Raw genomic sequence first — 21,867 nt, 5'->3', positions numbered from 1 at the left:
TTTTTTTTTTTTTTGTATTTTTAGTAGAAACGGGGTTTCACCATGTTGACCCGGCTGGTCTCGAACTCCTGACCTCCAGTGATCCACCTGCCTCAGCCTCCCAAAGTGCTGGGAGTACAGGCGTGAGCCACCTCGCCCAGCCTAGTATTTTCAAAATACACTTCATATCTAACAATTTCTCTCTACCTATTGCTGCCAACTTAATCTAACCCAGCATCATTTCACTGAGTTGCCAAAGGCAAAAAACTTAAGACTCATTGCAAACTTTGAGCAAAATATTTTCAGCTCTCCCTCACTGCTCCTATTTAGTCTCCCTTCTTCCAGTTTTACTCTCCTATACTCTGGTCACACATCAGTTTAAAGTCTAATTCAAGCTATTTCACACACTCCACATTCTCTAGGAGATCTTAATGCAGTTAGATTTAATTCACGAGCCCTAAGGAGAGGATAGGTTAACTGAATCCTAGTAACACTCTTATAATCTGGCCTCTTCCTTCCTTTTAAGTATCCTCTTCTGCCTCTGACTGCCTGTGTGCTCCAACCAGACTAAATATTATGCTCTGTAGTGAATACCCTCCTCCCAACAGTTTACCTTATAACTGTTCCTGGAAAACTGTTCTGCTGTGGAATCATGTGACCATTCCTTCACTTAATGCTCAAATGTCAAGGCCCCAGAGAGGCCTTCCCGAAAGACCATCTAAAATAGCACCCCCTTCACTCTCTAATATTTTTACCATACTTTTTCTTTATAGCACTAATCCTTAACCAACGTGTTTTTTTCATTTGCATATTATCTATTCATTTATTGTCTTCTTTTCCTCACTAGAATGTAAAAATCGCAAAAGCAAGGACTTTGTTTTGTTCACTTATGTATCCTTATACTAGAACAGTGCTCAGTATATGCTGGATTGTTAGATGAATGAACAAGGATTTTAAATAAGTGCTTCTTTAGCTATGATGAATGGCCAGTTTTTAATTACAAATCTGTCGCAACCTAGTACTTTTGTAAAATGCAGTGGAAATAGTATGTATGTATGTATTAGTGTCATGTTATTAAAATCAACAGGCATTAAATTGTCAAATTGCTATAAAAATTACTAAATGTTTTCAATTTTTTGCTTATAATGAACTTCTAATAAACTTGTTGTGGTCAGCACCTATTTGCAGACCACACTCTCAGTACTGCTGTACTAGAACATATTTACCATTTTATAGTCAGCAGTTAAAATGTGAAAGCTGAATGAAGGACGTATTCTTCTCCTTGCTAGACAAAAAGAAGCCACTTAAAAGCTGATGTCACATTATAATGGCTGAATTCCTGCAGGATTATTAACTTATAAAAAGGTTTTGTTAGTAGTACCAGGAAAATTTAATAATACCAATTCTATGCAGGGATAAGTCTTTTTCAGTGGACTCAATTAAAACATCATAATCTTGATTTTATGTCTATCGTTTAATTTGAGGTTTGTTTTAATAGCTGTTTATGTGTTACTCAGTGAAGTCTCAGTTTTACAGGTTTAAAAATATTTTATCTCAGTAAACACTGCTGTATTATACCTAATATGCTTCCGAAGATATATTGATCATTTTTTACATGTCTTGTCTGTTTTAGTTTGTTGATTATTGTTTATGTATCTGAGATGGAAGGAGAGTCATTAAATAATGACATTTGGAGTTTGGGATCTGGGTTCACAAGAAGATATATAGCTGAAAGTAAAAGCTATGAAGTTTTTAAAAAGCCATGCCTCAGTTTCCACTGGTGAATTGCAACTAGAGTTGGTGTTAATTTTAATGCTTTTCAGCTCCTGGATCTTCAAGTCATTTTGCATTAGATATCTGAAGGTAGATACTAAATTAAGTTCCTTTGGGTGTCACTTCATATGCTCAGAACAAACACTGATAAACTAGTATTATCAACTTGATAGTTTGAATGCTTCAGATTCCTCTTGTCTTTGAGCTATTCTCTTTCCTTATACAGTTTAATTTTACAAATTCTTTTAAATTTCCGTAGTGTAGTCCAATATACTACTACTGGAAACACACAAAACTCAAAATCACTATCTTATATTTTGAAACACAAGACTATTTCTCAGTTTAGTGTTTGAGACACTATCACAGGGAAAGAAACATTTTAATTTAATGCATTTCTAATGCAAAACTCCTGAAAAATCCATTTCTGGTCACTAATTTAAATAAATTTGTTTTTTTCAGATTTTTTGCATTTTAATTTTTACATGTAATAGTCACTAACTTAAACATTTGTTTTTCAGATTTTTTATCTTACATTTTGGTTTAAAGACAGCAGCAATTATTTAATAACACAGAACTGATCAAAATGTAGATAGAGTTTCCGAACAACAAATTGAGTGTGCATGTAGATAGAAATACAGATACAGCATACATACATACGTGCGTGTATTTAGAAAACATATATGTTTACATAAGTAATTAAGAAAAAAATAGGCCAGGCATGGTGGCTCATGCCTGTAATCCCAGCACTTTGGGAGGCCAAGGTGAGCATATCACCTGAGGTCGGGAGTTCGAGGCCAGCCTGGCCAACATGGTGAAATCCTGTGTCTACTAAAAAATACAATAATTAGCTGGGCGTGGTGGTGCATGCCTGTAATCCCAGCTACTCGGGAGGCTGTGGCAGGGGAATCACTTGAACCCGGGAGGTAGAGGTTGCAGTGAGCCGAGATTGCGCCATTGTACTCCAGCCTGATCAACAAGAGTGAAACTCCACTTCAAAAAAAAAGAAAATGAAAGTTTATAAACAGTGCATGCTTGCTTTTAATTATATGGGTATGTTTGCAGATAAATGAATCAGTTATTCTAAAACACCGAATAGTTCAATTTTTTAAATAACTGAATGTTCATATTTGCACATGAATAGCCTAAAAGGAACAAAAAGGGGAAATTATTTACCACTACAAACTCTCTTGTTCCTCTGCCTGTATTTCCTATATTCTCACTATCTCAGTAATGAAAACAAATATGAAAAGACGGAAGTTTGAGGTGTGTGTCATACCAGTTTGTCAGAGGATGTGAAACAAATTTGAAAGTAGTAAGATTTACAAATACAAGTGAACATTTAAAAGTGCATTATCACTGTGGCTGGGGAGGATAGGTCAATTGGAAATTCACAAAGTACATTTTTAATGTACTTCTATGAGTTTGGTAGGATCAGTATGTTTTTCAGGGTTTGGAGGTTGTGCAACTCTGAGGTGAGGAACAAAGGGAGAGGACCATCTGTGGGGGTAAAGATCACAAATTGATTGTAAACATTTAAAACATCTAAGATACCTTTGACACATTTAAGTAAAGGTACTAAGGATGCATTTATATATACTCATATTTGATGATCAGAAGAGAGGTTTAGGCTTGATTAGTGTGCCCTTAACGTGTATATTTTTAGCAGTGGGGGAAAGGAGTTGTTGAAGATGATACTACTAAATTGCTTTCTTCTGTTAGTTAGGATGAGGCTGTGTTTAAATGGAAAGTGTTAAGCCAAGCTGAGGTAGAGAAAATTATGTTGCAGATGAGTTTATTTCTATACATTAGTTATCTTTTATTTAAACTAAAATTATGCCTGGGTTGTAAAACAGAAATTCACTAGTTTCATTTCTTCATCCATTGGCTTTATTTATAGTCTTATATGGATAAAGTTTTGATTCATAGGTGTTTTAATATTTCTTCATTTCATAGCCATGAAGCTCATGACTGCTCTGGTGAATGTTGCCTTAAACCTCAGTATTCATCAGGATAATACCCAGAGACAGTATGAAGCTGAGAGAAATAAAATGATTGGGAAGAGAGCCAATGAAAGGTTGGAGTTACTACTTCAGAAACGCAAAGAGGTAAGTTGGCAACTGATGATTTTATGTTCTGTAAATGTGTGGAATATATATGACATTAGTACTTTTTAAATCCTCTGTAAAAAAGTTTATGCATATATTTAATTAGGTCATTTGATGTCGGGGTTTCCAAGTGAAACTGGAGTGTTCATTGGTGATCATGTAAGTGCCATCTGATGGCAGAAAGGAATCATAGAACATGTCTGTTTTTGAAAGAAGTTGATCTGGGAGTTAGGCAACTCAAAAAAGTAAGGCTATAGGCTCAAAAAGTATGATAAATATTAAAGTCAGAACTGGCAGCCAGCAAAGCTACATTTCCAGGAAAAAGCCAAAGGCCACATACTAGCTGATGTATAAGGCACTCCTATGAATACGATTGGTCCCAGTTTTATAGTGACTCCTGTGAATAAGATTGGTCTCAGTTTTACAATGACATTTTCATATATGTGTTAAAAATGATTTTATACTTTTTTTTTTTTTTTGAGTTGGAGTTTCGCTCTTCTTGCCCAGGCTGGAGTGCCATGGCGCGATCTTGACTCACTGCAACCTCCGCCTCCCCAAAAGCGATTCTCCTGCCTTAGCCTCCCAAGTAGCTGGGAGTACAGGCATGAGCCACCACACCTGGCTAATTTTGTATTTTTAGTAGAGATGGGGTTTCTCCATGTGTTGGTCAGGCTGGTCTCAAACTCCCGGCCTCAGGTGATCCATCCACCTCAGCCTCCCAAAGTGCTGAGATTACAGGTGTGAGCCACCATGCCTGGCCTATACTGGGTTTTTAATAGGAAACATTTTTATTTATCCAATGCTACATAAAATCTTAGATCTGCACTATTAATCTATCTTATAACTTGAAAAAAGATTATCACATTACTGCAAGGAAATTATGTATGAATAATAACTTAATGGGTTCATAACAGGCAAGAAAAAGCAGCACTGTTTTGATTAAATTATTAGGCATACTGTATTAGTTTGATAGGGCTGCTATGACAAAGTACCACAAACTGAATGACTTAAAAAAATAATATTATTATCTCGCAGTTTTGCAGGCTAGAATTCCAAGATCAAGGTGTTGGCAGGGCCATCCTCCCTTGGAAGGTGTTAGGAAGGATGTGTTCCAGGCTTCTCTCCTAGTGTCTGGTAGTTGCTTGGCTGGTGGCAGCATAATTCCAGTCTTTGCATGACATTCTTCCTGTGTGTATGTCTGTCTCCAAATTTATTCTTTAGGACATCAGTCGTATTGGATCAGGGTCCTACCCTACTCCAGTATGGCCCCATCTTAATGAATTAAATCTGCCACAGTCCTCTTTCCTAATTTCACATTCTGAGGTACTCGGGGTTAGAATTTCAACTTACAAATTTTTAAGGAGCGTAGTTTAACCCTTCACACATACCGTACTTGAAATATTATAGAAGTAAGTACTAGAGCTGGGCTTTCGTAAGTACTGCTGACTCAGAAATATATGCCTTTTATAAAATAATTAGTTTTTATATGATAAATGCAATAAAAGTAACTTTTAACCTTGGAGGAAGTTGCAGAAATTTGAATGATTTGCTATAGAAGTATTCCCAAAATTATTTTGGTAAAACCTGAAACAAAGCATACAGCAAAAGAATAAATCTGAGGGAATTTTATTGTCACATTCATGTATGTAGTAACAGCAAATATTTCACTGAATATTACTATACAGTAAATTATAGAATAAATTAGAATAATAAATACCACCTTGAATGTAATTCAATGCTGTTGTTGTTTTTGAGTAATAATAAACACAAATTTTAACTCTGATCAGTTTTGTTGCCTGAAATTCGTATCTTTGCCATAGATATTTTTTATTTTGTTACTGTACTTCACCATAAGTAGCCAACATCCTTTTTATCTTCTGTTAAACTTCTTATTTTGGGAACGTGACCTGCTCTCTGTTACAGGCTAGTGAGATGCAGAGTAATGTTTGGATACATTATTAGATGGAGTAGGAAGTTTCTTTTACAACATCAAATATGTTAATTAGGGATGTTTCTTTAACCAAGAAAGGCAAAACCAAGCCCAGGGACCTGATTTGGACAGAAGAGGTCTGTTCCTAAGGCAGATGATATTTCAGAGAGAGGAATCTGACCACACTTAGCTATGCCACCACTCCTTGTTTGTCATTGTGAAGTTTGTGTCTAGAGAGAGACAGCGGAAAGTTCTAAAACCAACATGATATAAATGTATAGGAATAATGGAAATATACTGGTAATTTCACACATCTGTCATACAAGTGAGAAAAAGGGTTGAAAACTACCCAGAATGAGAATAACCGGGATTTAAAAACAATTGGAACTGTTCCTTCCAAATAAAGTGACCAATATTTCAATTTATATATATTTTTTCATTTCAGCTACAAGAAAATCAGGATGAAATCGAAAATATGATGAACTCTATTTTTAAGGGTATATTTGTTCATAGATACCGGTAAGAGATTTTAAAAATAATTTTGAAGGCTTTTCAATTAAACATTTATTGATTTTTTTGTTTGTGTGTGTGGCCCAGGCTAACTGTAAAACTCACTAATCATGACTTGTGTTTTGTTTTCTGCAAAACAACTTTGGCTGTCAATGTCACACGACAACTATAGAAGAAATTGTATGACTGCTGCCACTACCACTGTTACACTCTTCCAAATTCAGAACATAGGCCGTTGGAAGTAGCTTATGTACTTGGATTTATACTGATGGAATATTAATTAATAGAATCATAAACTAATGTGGCTTTAATAAGATATTCTTGTTTTCACATTTAAAAAATGAAATGCCCTGCTTCTTGGTCTGTGGTACTCATTTTGTTCCGTGGGCAAATTAATAATTAAAAAAAAAAAAAAAAACCTATGTGAAGCTGGGTGAAAAGAGGACAGAGAAGGGCACCCCCTGCAGTTAATGCAACAACTATATCTTCATTCTTGTTTCCTTTCGGATAAACACATTGAAATAAAAGCTGTTAGCAAAATATTTTTGTCATCCTCCATTGCAAATGATTTTAGTTTGTCTTTCTGTGAAGCCCAAGAACCTTAAAAACACTAACTATATTGTAAAAGAGCATATATTACATTGAATGAATGAATCATATACATATACTTGTTACCTTCTGTTGATAAGATGTGATGTAAGTAGACAGACAATAAATAGAAGCACTGTTTTCATACCCATTTGAGAGTATATTTGGCTAATTAATATAGAGCGGTGGGATGTGGTGGCTCATCCCTGTAGTCCTAACACTTTGGGAGGCTAAGGTGGGGGGATCACTTGAGACCAGGAGTTCAAGACTACGTCTCTACAGAAAATTTAAAAATCAGCCAGGTGTGGTAGTGTGCACTTGTAGTCCCAGCTACTCGGGAGGCTGAGGTGGGAGGATTGCCTGAACCCAGGAGGTCAAGGCTGCAGTGAGCCTTGATTACGCCATTGCACTTTAGCCTGGGTGACATAACAAGACCCTGTCTAAAACAAAACAAAGAAATACACACATACACAGCTGACCTTTGAACAACATGGATTTTGAACTGCAAAAATTGCCTGTAAACCATTTGTTTCCAACTAAACACATTGAAAATACAGTATTTGTGGGATATGAAACCTGTTCATGTGGAGGGCTAACTTCTTGAATATGCAGATTACTCAGAGACAACTGTGGTATTTTTGAGTATGCATGGATTTTGCTGTATGTGAGCAGTCCTAGAAGCAATCCCCTGTGTATACCAAGGGGCAGCTTTGTGTGTGTGTGTGTGTGTGTGTATCTGTTTGATAATTTATTTTAATGGAACTTAAACATTTTAACCGAAAGAACAAAATGTTCTTTTGAAATAGGTCTAAGGCTTTTATGTTGAGTATGGATTGTCTGATTGGAGTTTTATGTTCGCTTTCTTGGACATACTGCATGTATAACATGTTACTAATATATTTGTTTTAAAAAGAACTAGAATTTCCATATACCTGCCATGCAGTCTTTGTTTTTGTTTTTTGTTTTTTGTTTTTTACTGCAACTTTATGGAGGTATAATTCACATAAAATAAACTGCACATTTAAGTTCATAATTTGATGAGTTTTTGACATACATACACCTGTGTATACATACCACCACCACAACCAAGATAATGAATCTCTCCATTGTCCTTAAGTAATTCAAGTGCCAAGTTTTCTAATGGCACTTTGTAACTCCTTTCTATCTCCCTTCCTGTCACTCTGCCTTGCCATCATCCTCAAGCAAGCATTGATGTGCTATCTGATTTGTTTACATTTTCTAAAATTTTATACAAATGGAATTATACAATATATCTTGGGGGGTTTTTGTCAGAGAGGGGGAATCTGGCTTCTTTCTCTGAACAAAATCAGAGTTTTTTTAATCATTGAATGTGTTGCTAGCTGTAATACACATTATATATATACACACACATATATATGTATATATATGTGTGTATATATGTGTGTGTGTGTATATTTTTATATATATATATATATATATATATTTGTTTTTTGTTTTAAGATGGAGTTTTGCTCTTGATGCCCAGGCTGCAGTGCAATGGTGCGATCTCGGCTCCCTGCAACCTCCGCCTCCCAGGTTGAAGTGATTCTCCTGCCTCAGCCTACTGAGTACCTGGGATTACAGGCATGCTCCACTACGCCCGGCTAATTTTGTATTTTTAGTAGAGACAGGGTTTCTTCCTGTTGGTCGGGCTGGTCTCAAACTCCCGACCTCAGGTGATCTGCCTGCCTTGGCCTCCCAAAGTGCTGGGATTACAGGCGTGAGCCACAATGCCTGGCCTACCTGTAATATTTTCATAGATGCCCCTTATCAGATTGAGGAAGTTTCTTTTTATTCCTAGTTTTCTGAGAGTTTTTATTAGGAATATATCTTAGATTTTGTCAAATATTTTTCTGCATCTATTGAGATCAGTATGTTGTTTTATTTTTTAAAGACTTAATGTGATAAATTTGTTTATGTTCAGATGTTAACATGAACACATAGAGTAAAGCCCATATTATTGTGATATGTTATCTGTATATTGTTGGATGTGATTTGCTGAGCTTTTTCTAAGAATTTCTGCATCTGTGCTCAAGAGGGGTAAATATCTCTAACTTTATTTTAATGAATATCATTGTCTGCCTTTGTTACCAGGGTAATGCTGGCCTTGTAGATTGAGTTGCAGTGTATTCTCTCTTCTTTAATTTTCTCTATGAGTTTGATAGAATTGGTATTATTTCTTGTTCAGATAAGAGTTCTACCATTGGAGCCTAGAATTTTCGTTGCAGAAAGATTTTTAACTATGAAATTTCTACAGTAGTTATAGGGCTATTGAGGTTATCTATTGTTCCTGAGTAACCTTTGGTAGTTTATGTCTTATAAGATATGGGTACATTCATCTAGGTTGTTGAGTTATATTAAAAAACTATCAGCATAAAGTTGATCATAATATTGGTAATTTAACATCTATCTCTCTCCCACTCCTTTTCCCCGTTTCCTTCCCCCCTTTCTCTTTTTGTTGTTCAGTGTATGTGGAGCTGTTTTAATCTTATTTTATATTGGATTTTTCTATTATTTTTGTTTTCTATTTCATTGATTTCTGTCCTTTATTTCCTTTCATCTGCTTACTTTGGGTTTGACTTCCTCAGCTGTTCTTAGTTTCTCAAGGTAGACTTCGAGGTCATTGATTTGACCCTTTGTTTTTCTAATAAGGGAATTTACTCCTATAAATTTTTTTAAGCACTGCTTTAGCTATGTGTCCTAAATTTGGATATATTGTATTTGCTTTTTTATTTAGTTCAAAATACTGTCTAGTTTCCTTTTTTATGTTTTGTTTAACCCATGGATTATTTTGAAGCATGACATTTAGTGTGCAGATATTTGAGGATTTTCTAGATATCTTTCTGCTATTGATTTCTAATTTAATTTCACTGTAGTCAAAGAACATAGTTTGTGTGATATGAATGCTTCTGAATTTATTGAGATTTGTATGAGACCCACAATAAACTCTTATCTTGGTGAATGTTTCATTTCCTCAAGAAGATAATGTATATTCTGCTTTTGTTGGCTAGTGTCTTATACCAGTTAGGTCAGATTGGTTAATAGTGTTATTCAAGTCCTTTCTCCTTTTTCTGTCTGTTTATTCTAACATTTATTAAGAAGGGTTTTATAGGAGTACTTTGTGTGTTTTTTTGTTTGTTTGTTTGTTTGCTTGAGACGGAGTCTCGCTCTTGTTGCCCAGGCTGGAGTGCAGTGGCACAATCTCAGCTCACTGCAACCTCTGCCTCCCAGATCCAAGTGGTTCTCCTGCCTCAGCCTCCGAAGTTGCTGGGATTACAGGTGTGCACTACCACACCCAACTAATTTTGTGGGGTTTTTTTTTTTTTAAAGACAGAGTCTCGCTCTGTCGCCCAGGCTAGAGTACAGTGTCACGCAGTCTCTGCTCACTGCAAGCTCCGCCTCTTGGGTTCACACCATTCTCCTGCCTCAGCCTCCCGAGTAGCTGGGACTGCAGGTGCCTGCCACCACGCCTGACTAATTTTTTGTATTTTTAGTAGAGACGGAGTTTCACCATGTTAGCCAGGATGGTCTCGATCTCCTAACCTCGTGATCCACCTGCCTCGGCCTCCCAAAGTGCTGGGAGTATAGGCATGAGGCACCGCACCGGGCCCTAATTTTGTATTTTTAATAGAGGCGGAGTTTCACCATGTTGTCAGGCTGGTCTCAAACCCCAGACCTCAAGTGATCCACCCACCTTGGCTTCCCAAAGTGCTGGAATTACAGACATGAGCCACTGTGCCATTCATGCCACCACACCCGGCTGGTATTCTTGATACAAGTTCATTAACAGATGTATAGCTTTTTTTCATTTTCTTAATGGTGACCTTTACAGAGCAAATGTTTTCAATTTATATGGCCCAATTCATGAGTTTTTCTTCTGTGGTCATGCTTCTGGTATCTGTGAACATTGCCTAACCCTAAGATTTCTTCTGTGTTTTATTTTAGAAGTTTAATCATTTTATCTCTTCTATTAAAGCATATGAACCATTTTTAATTCAATTTTTGTACATGATGTGATATAAGGGCAGAAGTCTACTTTCTGCATACAAATTTTCAGTTTTCCTAGCACCATTTAATGACAAAGTATCCTTCCCCAATTGAATTACTGTGCCATCTGCCTTGAAGATGAATTGACCATAAAAACAAGGTTTTATTTTTGGATTTTCTGTATATCCTTACACTGATACCAACTGCGTTGAGTATGCTTTAGACGAGCTTTTAAAATTAGATAAAGTTGTCTTACTTTATTCCTCGTTTTCAAAAAATTTTTGACTAGTATAGATTCTTTGCATTTCTATATAAATCTTAGGATCAGCTTGTCGATTTTTGAACAAAAGTTTCTGAAATTATCATAGGGATTGTAATGACTCTCTAAACCAATTTGGGGAGAATTAACCTCTTAACAATATTTAATTTATTCCTTATCTTAAGAGGGAAACAATCAGACTTTGAAATTAGGCACGATGTTATCAACTGTAAGTTTTGTATAGATACCCTTTAGTAGGATGAGGAAATTTACTTCAAGTCTGATTTGTTGGGTGTTTGTATCATGATGGATTGATATTTTTCTGTATTTTTTCTGTTTTGAATGAGGTGGTCATGCAGGTTTTTTCTTTTAAATAAAATATGAAATATTTTATTTCATATTTATTAATATGGTGTATTGTGTTCATCAATTTTCAGATATTATACCAACCTTGCATTCTAGGAGAAATTCCACATGGTCCTGATATACAATCCTTTTTATATGCTGCTGGATTCAGTTTGCTAGTATTTTGTTAAGGATTTGTGCATTTACTTTCATAAGGAGTAACAGTGTCAATACTAGCCTTATAGAATACACTGGGAGCCATTCTTCCTGCTCTGTTTTCTGAAAGAATTTATGAAGGATTGGTAAAATTTCTATGTTGGTAGAATTCAGCAGAGAAGCCCCTTGATCCCAGGCTTTTCTTTGTGTAAAGAGTTTTAATTACTAATTCAATTTACTTTATGTATCTATCCTGAATTTTTTTTATTTTGTTTTTTGTTTTTTATCAATTTATTTTCTTGAGACAGAGTCTCTCTCTGTCACCCAGGCTAGAGTGCAGTGGCACAGTCACAAATCCCTAGAGCCTCATTCTCCTGGGCTCGAGCAGTTCTCCTGCCTCATCTCCCAAGTAGCTGGGACTGCAGGCAAACTCCACTATACCTGGCTAATTTTTTATTTTTTGTAGAAACTAGAGCTCTCTATTTTGCCCAGAATGGTTGAGAACTCTTGACCTCAAGCAGTCCTTGTGCCTCGGCCTCCCAAAATACTAGGATTATAGGTATGAGTCACTGTGCCCTGCACACCACCAGATTTTTTATTTTGAGTCAGATTTGGTAATTTGTATTTCTCAGGCAATATGTCTATTTCGTGCAAATTGTAAATTTAATGGCATAATATTATTAATAATATTTTGTAGTCATTTTAATTTTGGGGGGGTTGGCAGCCCCCTTATTTATTCTTGTGTGATTTGTGTCTTCTCTTTTGTCTTTCTCCATCTCACTATAGGTTTCAGTTTTGTTGATCTTTTCAAATAATAATGGACTTGTAGTTTTGTTGGCTTTCTCTTTTTTATTTCCTTGATTTATGTTTCAATATTTATTATTTCTTTCTGTCTGGTTGCTTTGGTTTTAATTTGCTTTTTTTTTTTTTTTTTGGAGACAGGATCTCGCTCTGTTGTCCAAGCTGGAGTGCAGTGTCATGATCATTGCTCACTGCAGCCTCGACCTCCTGGGCTCAAGCAGTACTCCCGCCTCAGCCCCCTGAGTAGTTGAGACTACAAGCACACATCACTATGCCTGGCTAATTTTTGTTATTTTTGTAGAGTCAGGGTTTCGCCCTGTTGTCCAGGCTGGTCTTCAACTCCTGGACTCAAGTGATCCACCCGCCTCAGCCTCCCAAAGTGATGGGATTACAGGTGTGAGCCATCCTTTGCTAATCTTTTCCTTTTGGTTTGGTTTGGTTTGGTTTTTTTGAGACAGGGTTTTACTCTGTCACCCAGGTGTGAGTGCAGTGGCACAGTCAGAGGTCACTTCAGGCTCAACGTCCTGGGCTCAGGAGATCTTCCCACCTCAGTCTCCTAAGCACACACTACCATACCTGGTTAGTTTTTTGTATTTTTAGTGGAGGTGAGTTTTCACCATGTTGTCCAGGCTGGTCTCAAATTCCTGGGCTCAAACCGTCCACCAGCCTCAGCCTCCCAAAGTGCTGTGATTAGGCATGAGCTATCATGCCTGGCCTAATTCATTTTATATCCTTGCTCCTTTCTGAACTCCCCTTATTAGCTCTAAATATTCCACAAAGCACTACTGTAGCCTAGCTTCATTTTCTTGTCCTTCCTTTGTGCTATTATTGTCATATATATTTTGTCTACATTAGTTACTAACCCACCTGTACATCATTTTTTCAGTGTCAGTCGTCTCTTAACAAAATTAAGAGAAGAAAATACACTTACTGTCTTCTAATTTACTTTCTTATTAACATTTTTGATGTTCTTCATTTTTTCCTGTGGAATTTAGTTACTGTATCGTGTTATTTCCTTTCAGTTCGAAGGACTTCATTTTGTGCCCCTTGTAAGGTAAATTTTCCCCTACTTAAACTGTTAAATGGCATGTATATATCTGGGGGCAGTCTTAGGGCTCACCTTATGTTTTCCCCCCTCAGAGATTACTGTTCTACTCTGATAATCCAACATCTAAAAATCATTTTGTGCAATTTGGTTTTTGTTTTCATTTACTTTTTTCAGGTGAGAGCATAAATTCTGTCCATCTTGGCCCTGTCATGCAGTCTTGAATTCAGAATCCATATTTTTTTATTTTCTGTCAGTCTGTAACACCAGTATTTATTTTAATGACTCACCTGTGTTGAGTCTTGACAAAGCTTTCAACCTGTTATCCTTGTAGAAACAACAGTTATTTAATTTCTTATTGTTACAGTGTTGATTTGCATTTTATTTTATCAGACCTTGCATAAACTGGTATTGGATCTGTCACAGCCTGACTCAACTATTCAAAACTAGAATATGAGTGTAGTTGACAATGTGACCTACTTAGCAAAAGTGATCAGCATGCTATGGATACTAATCATTAATTTCCATAAGTATCAGTCTGCATTATTGATTAATGGGAGATATTACTGCACGTACTGGAAGTAGTAGGTACTCTGCAGAGATGGCACTTTAAGTTACCACTTTGTGTCCCACTTACCGCCATCCACTTCCAACAAATTTGATTTTTTTGTTTTTTTGTTTTGTTTGTTTTTGAGACAGAGTCTTGCTCTGTCGCCCAGGCTGGAGTGCAGTGGCATGATCTTGGCTGATTGCAGCTCCCACCTCCTGGGTTCAGGTGATTCTCCTGCTTCAGCCTCCTGAGTAGCTGGGATTACAGGTGTGCGCCAACTTCCTCAGCTAATTTTCTATTTTTAATAGAGACAGGGTTTCACCATGTTGGCCTGGCTGGTCTTGAACTCCTGACCTCAGGTGATCTTTCTGCCTCGAGCTCCCAAAGTGCTAGGATTACAAGTGTGAGCCACCGCACCCAGCCAACAAATTGGATTTTAATCTGTATGCTACTAGATCTAAGTAATCATTTACAGTAAGTATGGAGGCCAGAAGAATGTGTTTTCTGACTGAATCCTTGTGGTATTGCTTAAGTCTAGAATTTGGGAAACTACCTCAGACCAAATGATCAGTTTCTTGAACAAGTAAATGGCAAATAATAAGAACCAGCGAATGTAAAAACACAAAATACTGAATGTAAAAAACACTCACAAATTCATATTTAATAAACAGGATATATTTTAAAATGTTGAGGAGACAGTGAATTAGAATGTAATACTGAGGAATTTACCCAGATCACAGTAATAAAGGGATAAAAAGATATGGACGGACCTTTCTGATATGGGAAGGGTAGTGTTAGACACTTCGTCAGTCCTTTAAAAACAAGTTTCAGAAAACGAGAGAAGCCCTTGATCATGATGGTGTGCACCTGTAGTACTAGCTACACAGGAGGATGAGATGGGAGGACTGCTTGAGCCCAGGAGTTCCAGGGTGCCGTGAGCTATGATCAAGCCACCGTATTCCAGTCTGAATGACAGAGCAAGACCCCATGTCTAAAAAAATAGATACATAGAAAGAAATGTATTAGAGAGAAGTAATACTAATGAGTACAATGTTATAAAATTAAACAGAAACTTCAGATTGAAAAAAACTTAATGAGTGCTGAGTATGTTAAGAAATATGTTATACATCTAGACATACCATAGTGAAAATGAAAACCATCAAAGATGAAGGCAAAGTTATAAAAGCAACCAGAAAGACTGTTATTTCAGTGATGGTAAAAGAATAACCAAGTCATTAGGCCATAAGGACAAACTTAATCAGAGGACAGATTTAAGTACTTTTGAGAAGATGAAAAACAGATGTCTTTAAGACTAGTTGAGTCTTTTCATTGTTTTATATTACAATGAAACCTTTCAGAATCATACTTTCAGAGCTGTTCTTATACAATACCATAGTAGGATTTATTCTGAACAAACTGTTATTCCATTATTTAAATCTTCTACCTAATGTTTCATTTTTGATCTAATGTGGGGATCAGGTTGCTAGTTAAAATGTAAATATTAATTAGAGTATATTTTCTTTGAAAGCTAATGTATCTTTGATGTTTGATTTTTAATCTTATTAAAGCCTAAAATTTTGTTAACAGTAAAATATTAAGGCATAATGCAGGGTAACAGATAGGCATATCACCTTCTCTGTGTGAGACTCAGTGATGCAGTGCCTTTCTGGGTATTTTGCCACTGTTTTTACTTATTAATAAGCAACAAAAATGAGATGAAAAATAGTTCTATAAACTTGCTGCATTTTCAATACATCTAAAATAACTCTAGCAGTCAGGTGCAGTAGCTTACACCTGTAATCCCAGCACTTTGGAAGGATCACTTGAGGTCAGGAGTTCGAGACCAGCCTGGCCAATATGGCAAAACCCTATCTCTACTAATAATACAAAAAAACAGGGTGTGATGGTCCGTGCCTGTAATCCCAGCTACTCAGGAGGCTGAGACAGGAGAATCGCTTGATCCCGGGAGGTGGAGGTTGCAGTGAGCCAAGACTGTGCCACTGCATTCCAGCCTGGGTGACGGTAGTGAGATTCCATCTCAAAAAATAAAATTAAATTAAATTAAATCTAAAATTAAATAACTCTAGTCAGCCTGAAATAATAAATGAAATATTTGTATTTAATTTGTAAACAAGACAGTTTCAGCTTTTCAGGTTTACACTTACACCTTACTACCTTTCAAAAGCCTTGCTTGACCACCTTCTCTCCTCTCCATTTTACATGCTTCCGTGTTTTCTGTAACACTCTTTACTAACATTCAGCACTCACTAAGGTAGTATTTATTTTAATCATCTTATTGTAAGTTAGGGTCTCTGTTCTTAAGTTCTTAGTCTAATAAAGGAAACAGTATGACTTTTCTGTAATTCTTTCAGCTATTTCTTTCTCACTAGGCTATTTCATACCAAAAAATTCTCTATAATTGTTCTATTTTGGAAAATGTGATTTTTTTTTTTCCTCCCAGCCTAATCTTAGTGTTAAAATTGGTTGAGACCTGAATTCACTGGGTGCTGCAATTTAGATAGTGTGCCTTTTTTGGCCCATAATTATTTCTCCCTCTGGAGCTCTCATGAGATTCCTTGTACATGAGCAATAATTGTGAGTGTCAGAATATCCATATTAGCTAAGCATTGTTTTTGAAATTTGTATTATAGTCATTTTAATTTAGTCTGCATCCTTACTGGAAAAGCATCCATAAGGGTAGTACAAGAAACATTTAATTAAAATTCACTGGAGTTCAATTTCATTTTGTTATGCGCAGAAAATAATTAAACTTCCATCTGCTGAGAAAGTAATCCAATGAAAACTTAAGTCCAGATACCAAATTAAAGGGTTATTTTCTCCCCAAAAGGATACACTGTAATGATCAATATTAGGTAAGTTTTTCATAGAAGCAAACATGATCATTCTTTTATCTTGTAAAATAATACAAAATACAACATAAAATGCAATAATACAAAATAATACAACAAGCGTATGTTGTAAAAAAATACAACAAAGTATTAATAGAATTGCACCTGAATTATTCTTTTATAGTTCCTTTTCTTTCTTTGAGTTTCCAAGTAAAGCCTTCATGTTTAGTTTTTCATTTCAAGGCCTGAATGCTAGGATGTTGTAAAAATTAGTCTGTCTTATGATTGTCTTTATTCCTTTCCTCTTACAATTTTTTGCCCCCCTGCATTACTCTTTGCTTTGGATGCTCCCAAATGCCTCAGTTAGACATCTTTCTTAAATGGGGTGAGGCTATTGGAAATAGAGATTAGTTGTTTAAAAATAAATTTAATATGAAAACATGAAAATTGGAGGACTCTTATGTATGAGGAAATATGTTTATGTCAAAAGATATGTTGTAATCAAATCAGGGATATTTAGAATTATACTGCACTTTTATTTTATACTGCATCTCCTTGAATATACTGTTAGTTCCTGGAGAGCAAGAAAGCAAATGTCGAGTAATAATAGCAATCACAGAACTGAGACTTCACTAGAGCGTGAAAGAATAATCAGTGTAGGTAATCAGAGTAGAATTCAGGGTATTATAGGCATAGGGATAACCACAAACGTGTAGGTGCTGATGCACTTGAGCTATTTGGACTAAAGAACAAATTCTGTAAGTTGATTGGTTATGATTATATTTGTAAGAGCCTTTAATAATAATGAAAACTAAAAATTTTAATTATCTTTTGCTCCCAAACAAATTACTCCCAAACTTGGTGGTGTCAAACATTTATCTCAGGCTGGGAGCAGTGGCTCACGCCTGTAATCCCAGCCGTGTGGAAGGCCGAGGCGGTTGTATCACCTGAGGTCAGGAGTTCGAGATCTGCCTGGCTAACATGACGAAACCCTGTCTCTATTGAAAATACAAAAATTAGCCGAATACAGTGGTGCATGCCTATAGTCCCAGCTACTTGGGAGGCTGAGGCAGGAGAATCACTTGAACCCAGGAGGTGGAGGTTGCAGTGAGCCGAGATCACGCCACTGCACTCCAGTCTGAGCGACAGAGTGAGACTCTGTCTCAAAAAATAAACAAAAAAACATTTATCTCATAATTTCTATGGGTCAGGAATTTGGGAGTAGCCCAGCTAGCTGATTCTAGCTTAGATCTCTCATAAGATTACAATCAAAACATCCTCCAGGTCGTCTGAGGACTTGACTGGGGTTGTAGGTTCTGCTTCCACAATGACTGACTTAATGGCTGATGGCAGAAAGCTGTGTTACTCATCACATGGAGCTTTCCATAGAGCACCTTGAATGGCATCAAGACATAGCCGGTGGCTTCCCCAGAGAGAGTGATCACAGAGAGAACAAAACAGTCCCTTAGCCTCAGGAGTCAGAATTCTTCATTTCTACTACATTATATTCACCAGAGATACTTTACGTAGTATACCCACACTCAAGAAAAGGGGAATGAAAGGAGCAAAGAATTTATGGACATCCTTCAAAACTACCACAAGAGTTGTAATTTTACTGTGTCGTATGTGATTATTCACGTGTATATGTTACGTATTATGATCTATCAGGGTGGTGTCAGCAGTCAAAGTGGATTGGAGCGCTAGAACCCAAAGAGGAGACAAGTCATCTAGGGAGTTTTTCTAGCTACAGAATAGGCTCTCTGGCCACACATGGTCAAATTGCAAATCTAGAAAAGGATATTTACATTTTTAAAGTTAAGATGGGAAGGATTGGACTGGCATCTGAAGTAGACAAGGACTGGAATTTCTAGAAAACATGTGGTATGAAAATACTGGCAATGTGAAACCAACCCAAATGTCCATCAGTGATAGACTAGATAAAGCAAATGTGGTACATATAGTTCATGGAATACGATGCAGCTGTAAAAAGGAGTGAGATCATGTCCTTTCCAAGGACATGGATGAAGCTGGAAGCCATTATACTCAGCAAACTAACACAGGAACAGAAAACCAAACACCATATGTTTTCACTCATAAGTGGGAGCTGAACATTGAGAACACATGGACACACACAGGGAAATAGCACACACCAGGGCCTGTTGGGAGTTGGGGATGAGGGGAGGGAACTTAGAGGATGGGTCAGTAGGTGCAGCAAACCACCATGGCACATGTATACCTGTGTAACAAACCTGCACGTTCTGCACTTGTAACCTTTTTTTTTTTTTTTTCAGCAGAAATTAAAAAAAAAAAAATCGGCATTGCATACAGAGAACCTGTGTTCTGAGAACATAAGCTGTTCAGTAGTATAGTTGGTGAAACAACAAAGACATTAGAAATTAGGCATAGATGTAGAGATGGGTATAAAAAGTGTTTTGAACAGGATTTCCCTGCTGAAGATGTGAAGATAAGACTTGATGTTCTCTAGCCTGTTGCAAACAGTCATTCATAATCTCAGTATTAGTGGTAATTCTAAGAATTAACCTAACCTTAAGAGTTAGATGGAAAAGTTAGATGGAAGAATGATTTCATTGTGTATATGTGCAGTTACCATACTCGATAGTCACTAAGTTTTAATCAGCATGCTGTGCCTATTGGTTTTGTCCTCATCCTGCTTCCATGAAATTGTGTAATAAAACTTAGCCTGGTTTTTATAGAATTGACTTTTACAAGGGTAGTATAGCAGAGGAAAAATGTAATGGATCCTTGGCAGAAATACTAATTGGTAGGACTGAAAGAGCTAAAATGATATGATTTGGGTGTTTTTATAGATATATTTTATAGTTGTTTTGGTTTTTGAGGGGAGTTTTATTTTTGTTACTGTTAACGTGTTTTTGTTTGGACATCCCAATAGAAAACAAAGTGTACAAAGCTGTAGCTCAGAGATGGAAATTTTTAAATAGTAGGATAATACCAAGTGTCAGGCAAGGATGTGAAACACTGATTTAGACATTTTTAAATATCTAATAAAGTTGAAGATGTGCATTGCTTCTCACCCAGTAATTTCACTTGTAGGTATCAAAACAGTATCTCATAGATGTTGACTATGTCCTACATTAGGTACACAGTAGCTTCAAGAAAGAATACTTACTTGCCTAATACATGTGGAGCATTTTGGTATTTTCTGTCCCATATACTTTTATGTGTTTGTTGCCACTCACTGAATCAATTTTATAATGTGCTAATGGGTCCCAATGCAGTATTTTGAAAACACTGCTCTAGGGAAACTCCCACATATCTGCACAGGGAGAAACATACAAGAATATTCATGGAATCATTGTTAGTAAAAGCAAAACCTTGGAAATAACTTAAATTTCTATTAGTAAGATAATATATAATTTATAATATATTTATAGAAAGGAAGAGTAGACATTGGCTAAAATTAAAACATCAGAGCTTTATAAACCAGTATGCATAAATTGCAGAATATGATTTGTGAAAAAAGCAAGTTAGAGAAGGATGCCTACAGGATATTTATGTAAAACAATACATATGACATTAAACAGAGATAAAATTGATATTCACTGAATCAAGGGCAGTCATTTACTCTTGGGAAGGGAGATGTATCAGAGGTATATAGGAATTTTTAACTGTATTACATTTCTTAGCTGAGCAGTGGATATGCAGTTATTCATTATATTGTTCTCTGTGCCTTGTTTTATGTCTGAAATTTTTTGTCTGAAAAAAGAAATATTCTTGTCCCACACGTGTTCAGTATTATGTAGGTCTAGGAACACCTCACAGTTTATAGTAGAGCTGCTTTTTGGGTTTTTTTTTTTTTTTTTTTTTTTTTGGGGGAGACAGAATCTCACTCTGTCACCCAGGCTGGAGTGCAGTGGCATGATCTCGGCTCACTGCAGCCTCCACCTCCCGGGGTTCAAATGATTCTCCTGCCTCAGCCTCCCAAGTAGCTGGGACTACAGGGGCGCACCACCACGCCAGCTAATTTTTTGTATTTTTAGTAGAGACGGAGTTTCGCCATATTAGCTAGGATGGTCTTGATCTCGTGACCCGCCCACCTCAGCCTCCCAAAGTGCTGGGATTACAGGCGTGAGCCACTGTGCCCGGCCAGTAGAGCTACTTTTTACACTGTATTCATTATAAATGTCTAGATTGATGAAACTAAAGTGAAAGATTATAATAGCCAACATTTAATGAAAGGATTAATGGATGCCAAGTACAATTCTAAATCCTTTATTTGTATTAAGTGATTTTATTTTCATAGTAACTGTGAGCTAGGTGGTACTATTACAACTATTTTAGAGATGAGGAAACCTAAGAAAAAGGGAATTGCCCAAGGTCACACAGCTAGTAAATAGCAGAACCAGGATTTGAACTCAGGATGTCTTTCTCTAGAGCCTGTACTTTTAGCTACTATGTTATACAACCTCTCCATGAGAAAGAGATACTATCAAAAAATGTAGGAAAACTAAAGGTTGTAATTGGCAGTATGGCTTGGGAAGAGAATGTTTTCCCCATTTTTATCCTCAAGCAATGACAGGAGCTGAGAGAGAACTGAGAGTTAGAGCAAGGAATTTTGTCACCAAAGAGAAACTAAGAAAAGTGCCTTAATTATCATTAAAATTTTAGCTAAAATGATAGATTATTGCCTTTTGTAAATTGGATAATTAAAAATTACTTAAAATTTTAACATTTGTGAATGGTAAATCAGAAACCTTGATGATTGATCTACAAAAGAAAATTAGGATTTATGATATTATACTTACTATTTTCTTAAAGCTAAGGCAAATAACCTTGTGATGAAAGATTATAAAAGTGTTAACATTGTATTTGTTTACAATTCACAGATATTAAAGTAAGAAAGTCATCCCAGGAGGGTTATATTGGATGCTTACTTATAGTGAGGTGAAAAGCCATCTAGGCAATGAGCCAGAATTCTCACTTTTGGGGT

General features: G+C 36.3%; 1 protein-coding gene across 3 annotated transcripts in view; it reads left to right on the top strand.

The window, feature by feature from the left end:
• The window catches only part of STAG1 (stromal antigen 1), a 404,632-nt gene that overhangs the window by 237,374 nt on the left and 145,391 nt on the right, over window positions 1-21,867 (top strand). For all 3 annotated transcript variants that reach the window (XM_023187906.2, XM_023187905.1, XM_023187904.2), the window contains 2 exons: window positions 3,706-3,857; window positions 6,233-6,306. In XM_023187906.2, the coding sequence (XP_023043674.1) occupies window positions 3,708-3,857; window positions 6,233-6,306 (224 nt within the window). In that variant the 5' untranslated portion in view covers window positions 3,706-3,707. The remainder of the gene's footprint in view (window positions 1-3,705; window positions 3,858-6,232; window positions 6,307-21,867) is intronic.

This window comes from Piliocolobus tephrosceles, chromosome 2 (assembly GCF_002776525.5).
Source record: "Piliocolobus tephrosceles isolate RC106 chromosome 2, ASM277652v3, whole genome shotgun sequence".
In the NCBI taxonomy this organism is placed as follows: Eukaryota; Metazoa; Chordata; class Mammalia; order Primates; family Cercopithecidae; genus Piliocolobus; species Piliocolobus tephrosceles.
Note: the sequence above shows the minus strand (reverse complement) of the source record. Positions and strands in the feature narration are given on the sequence as shown.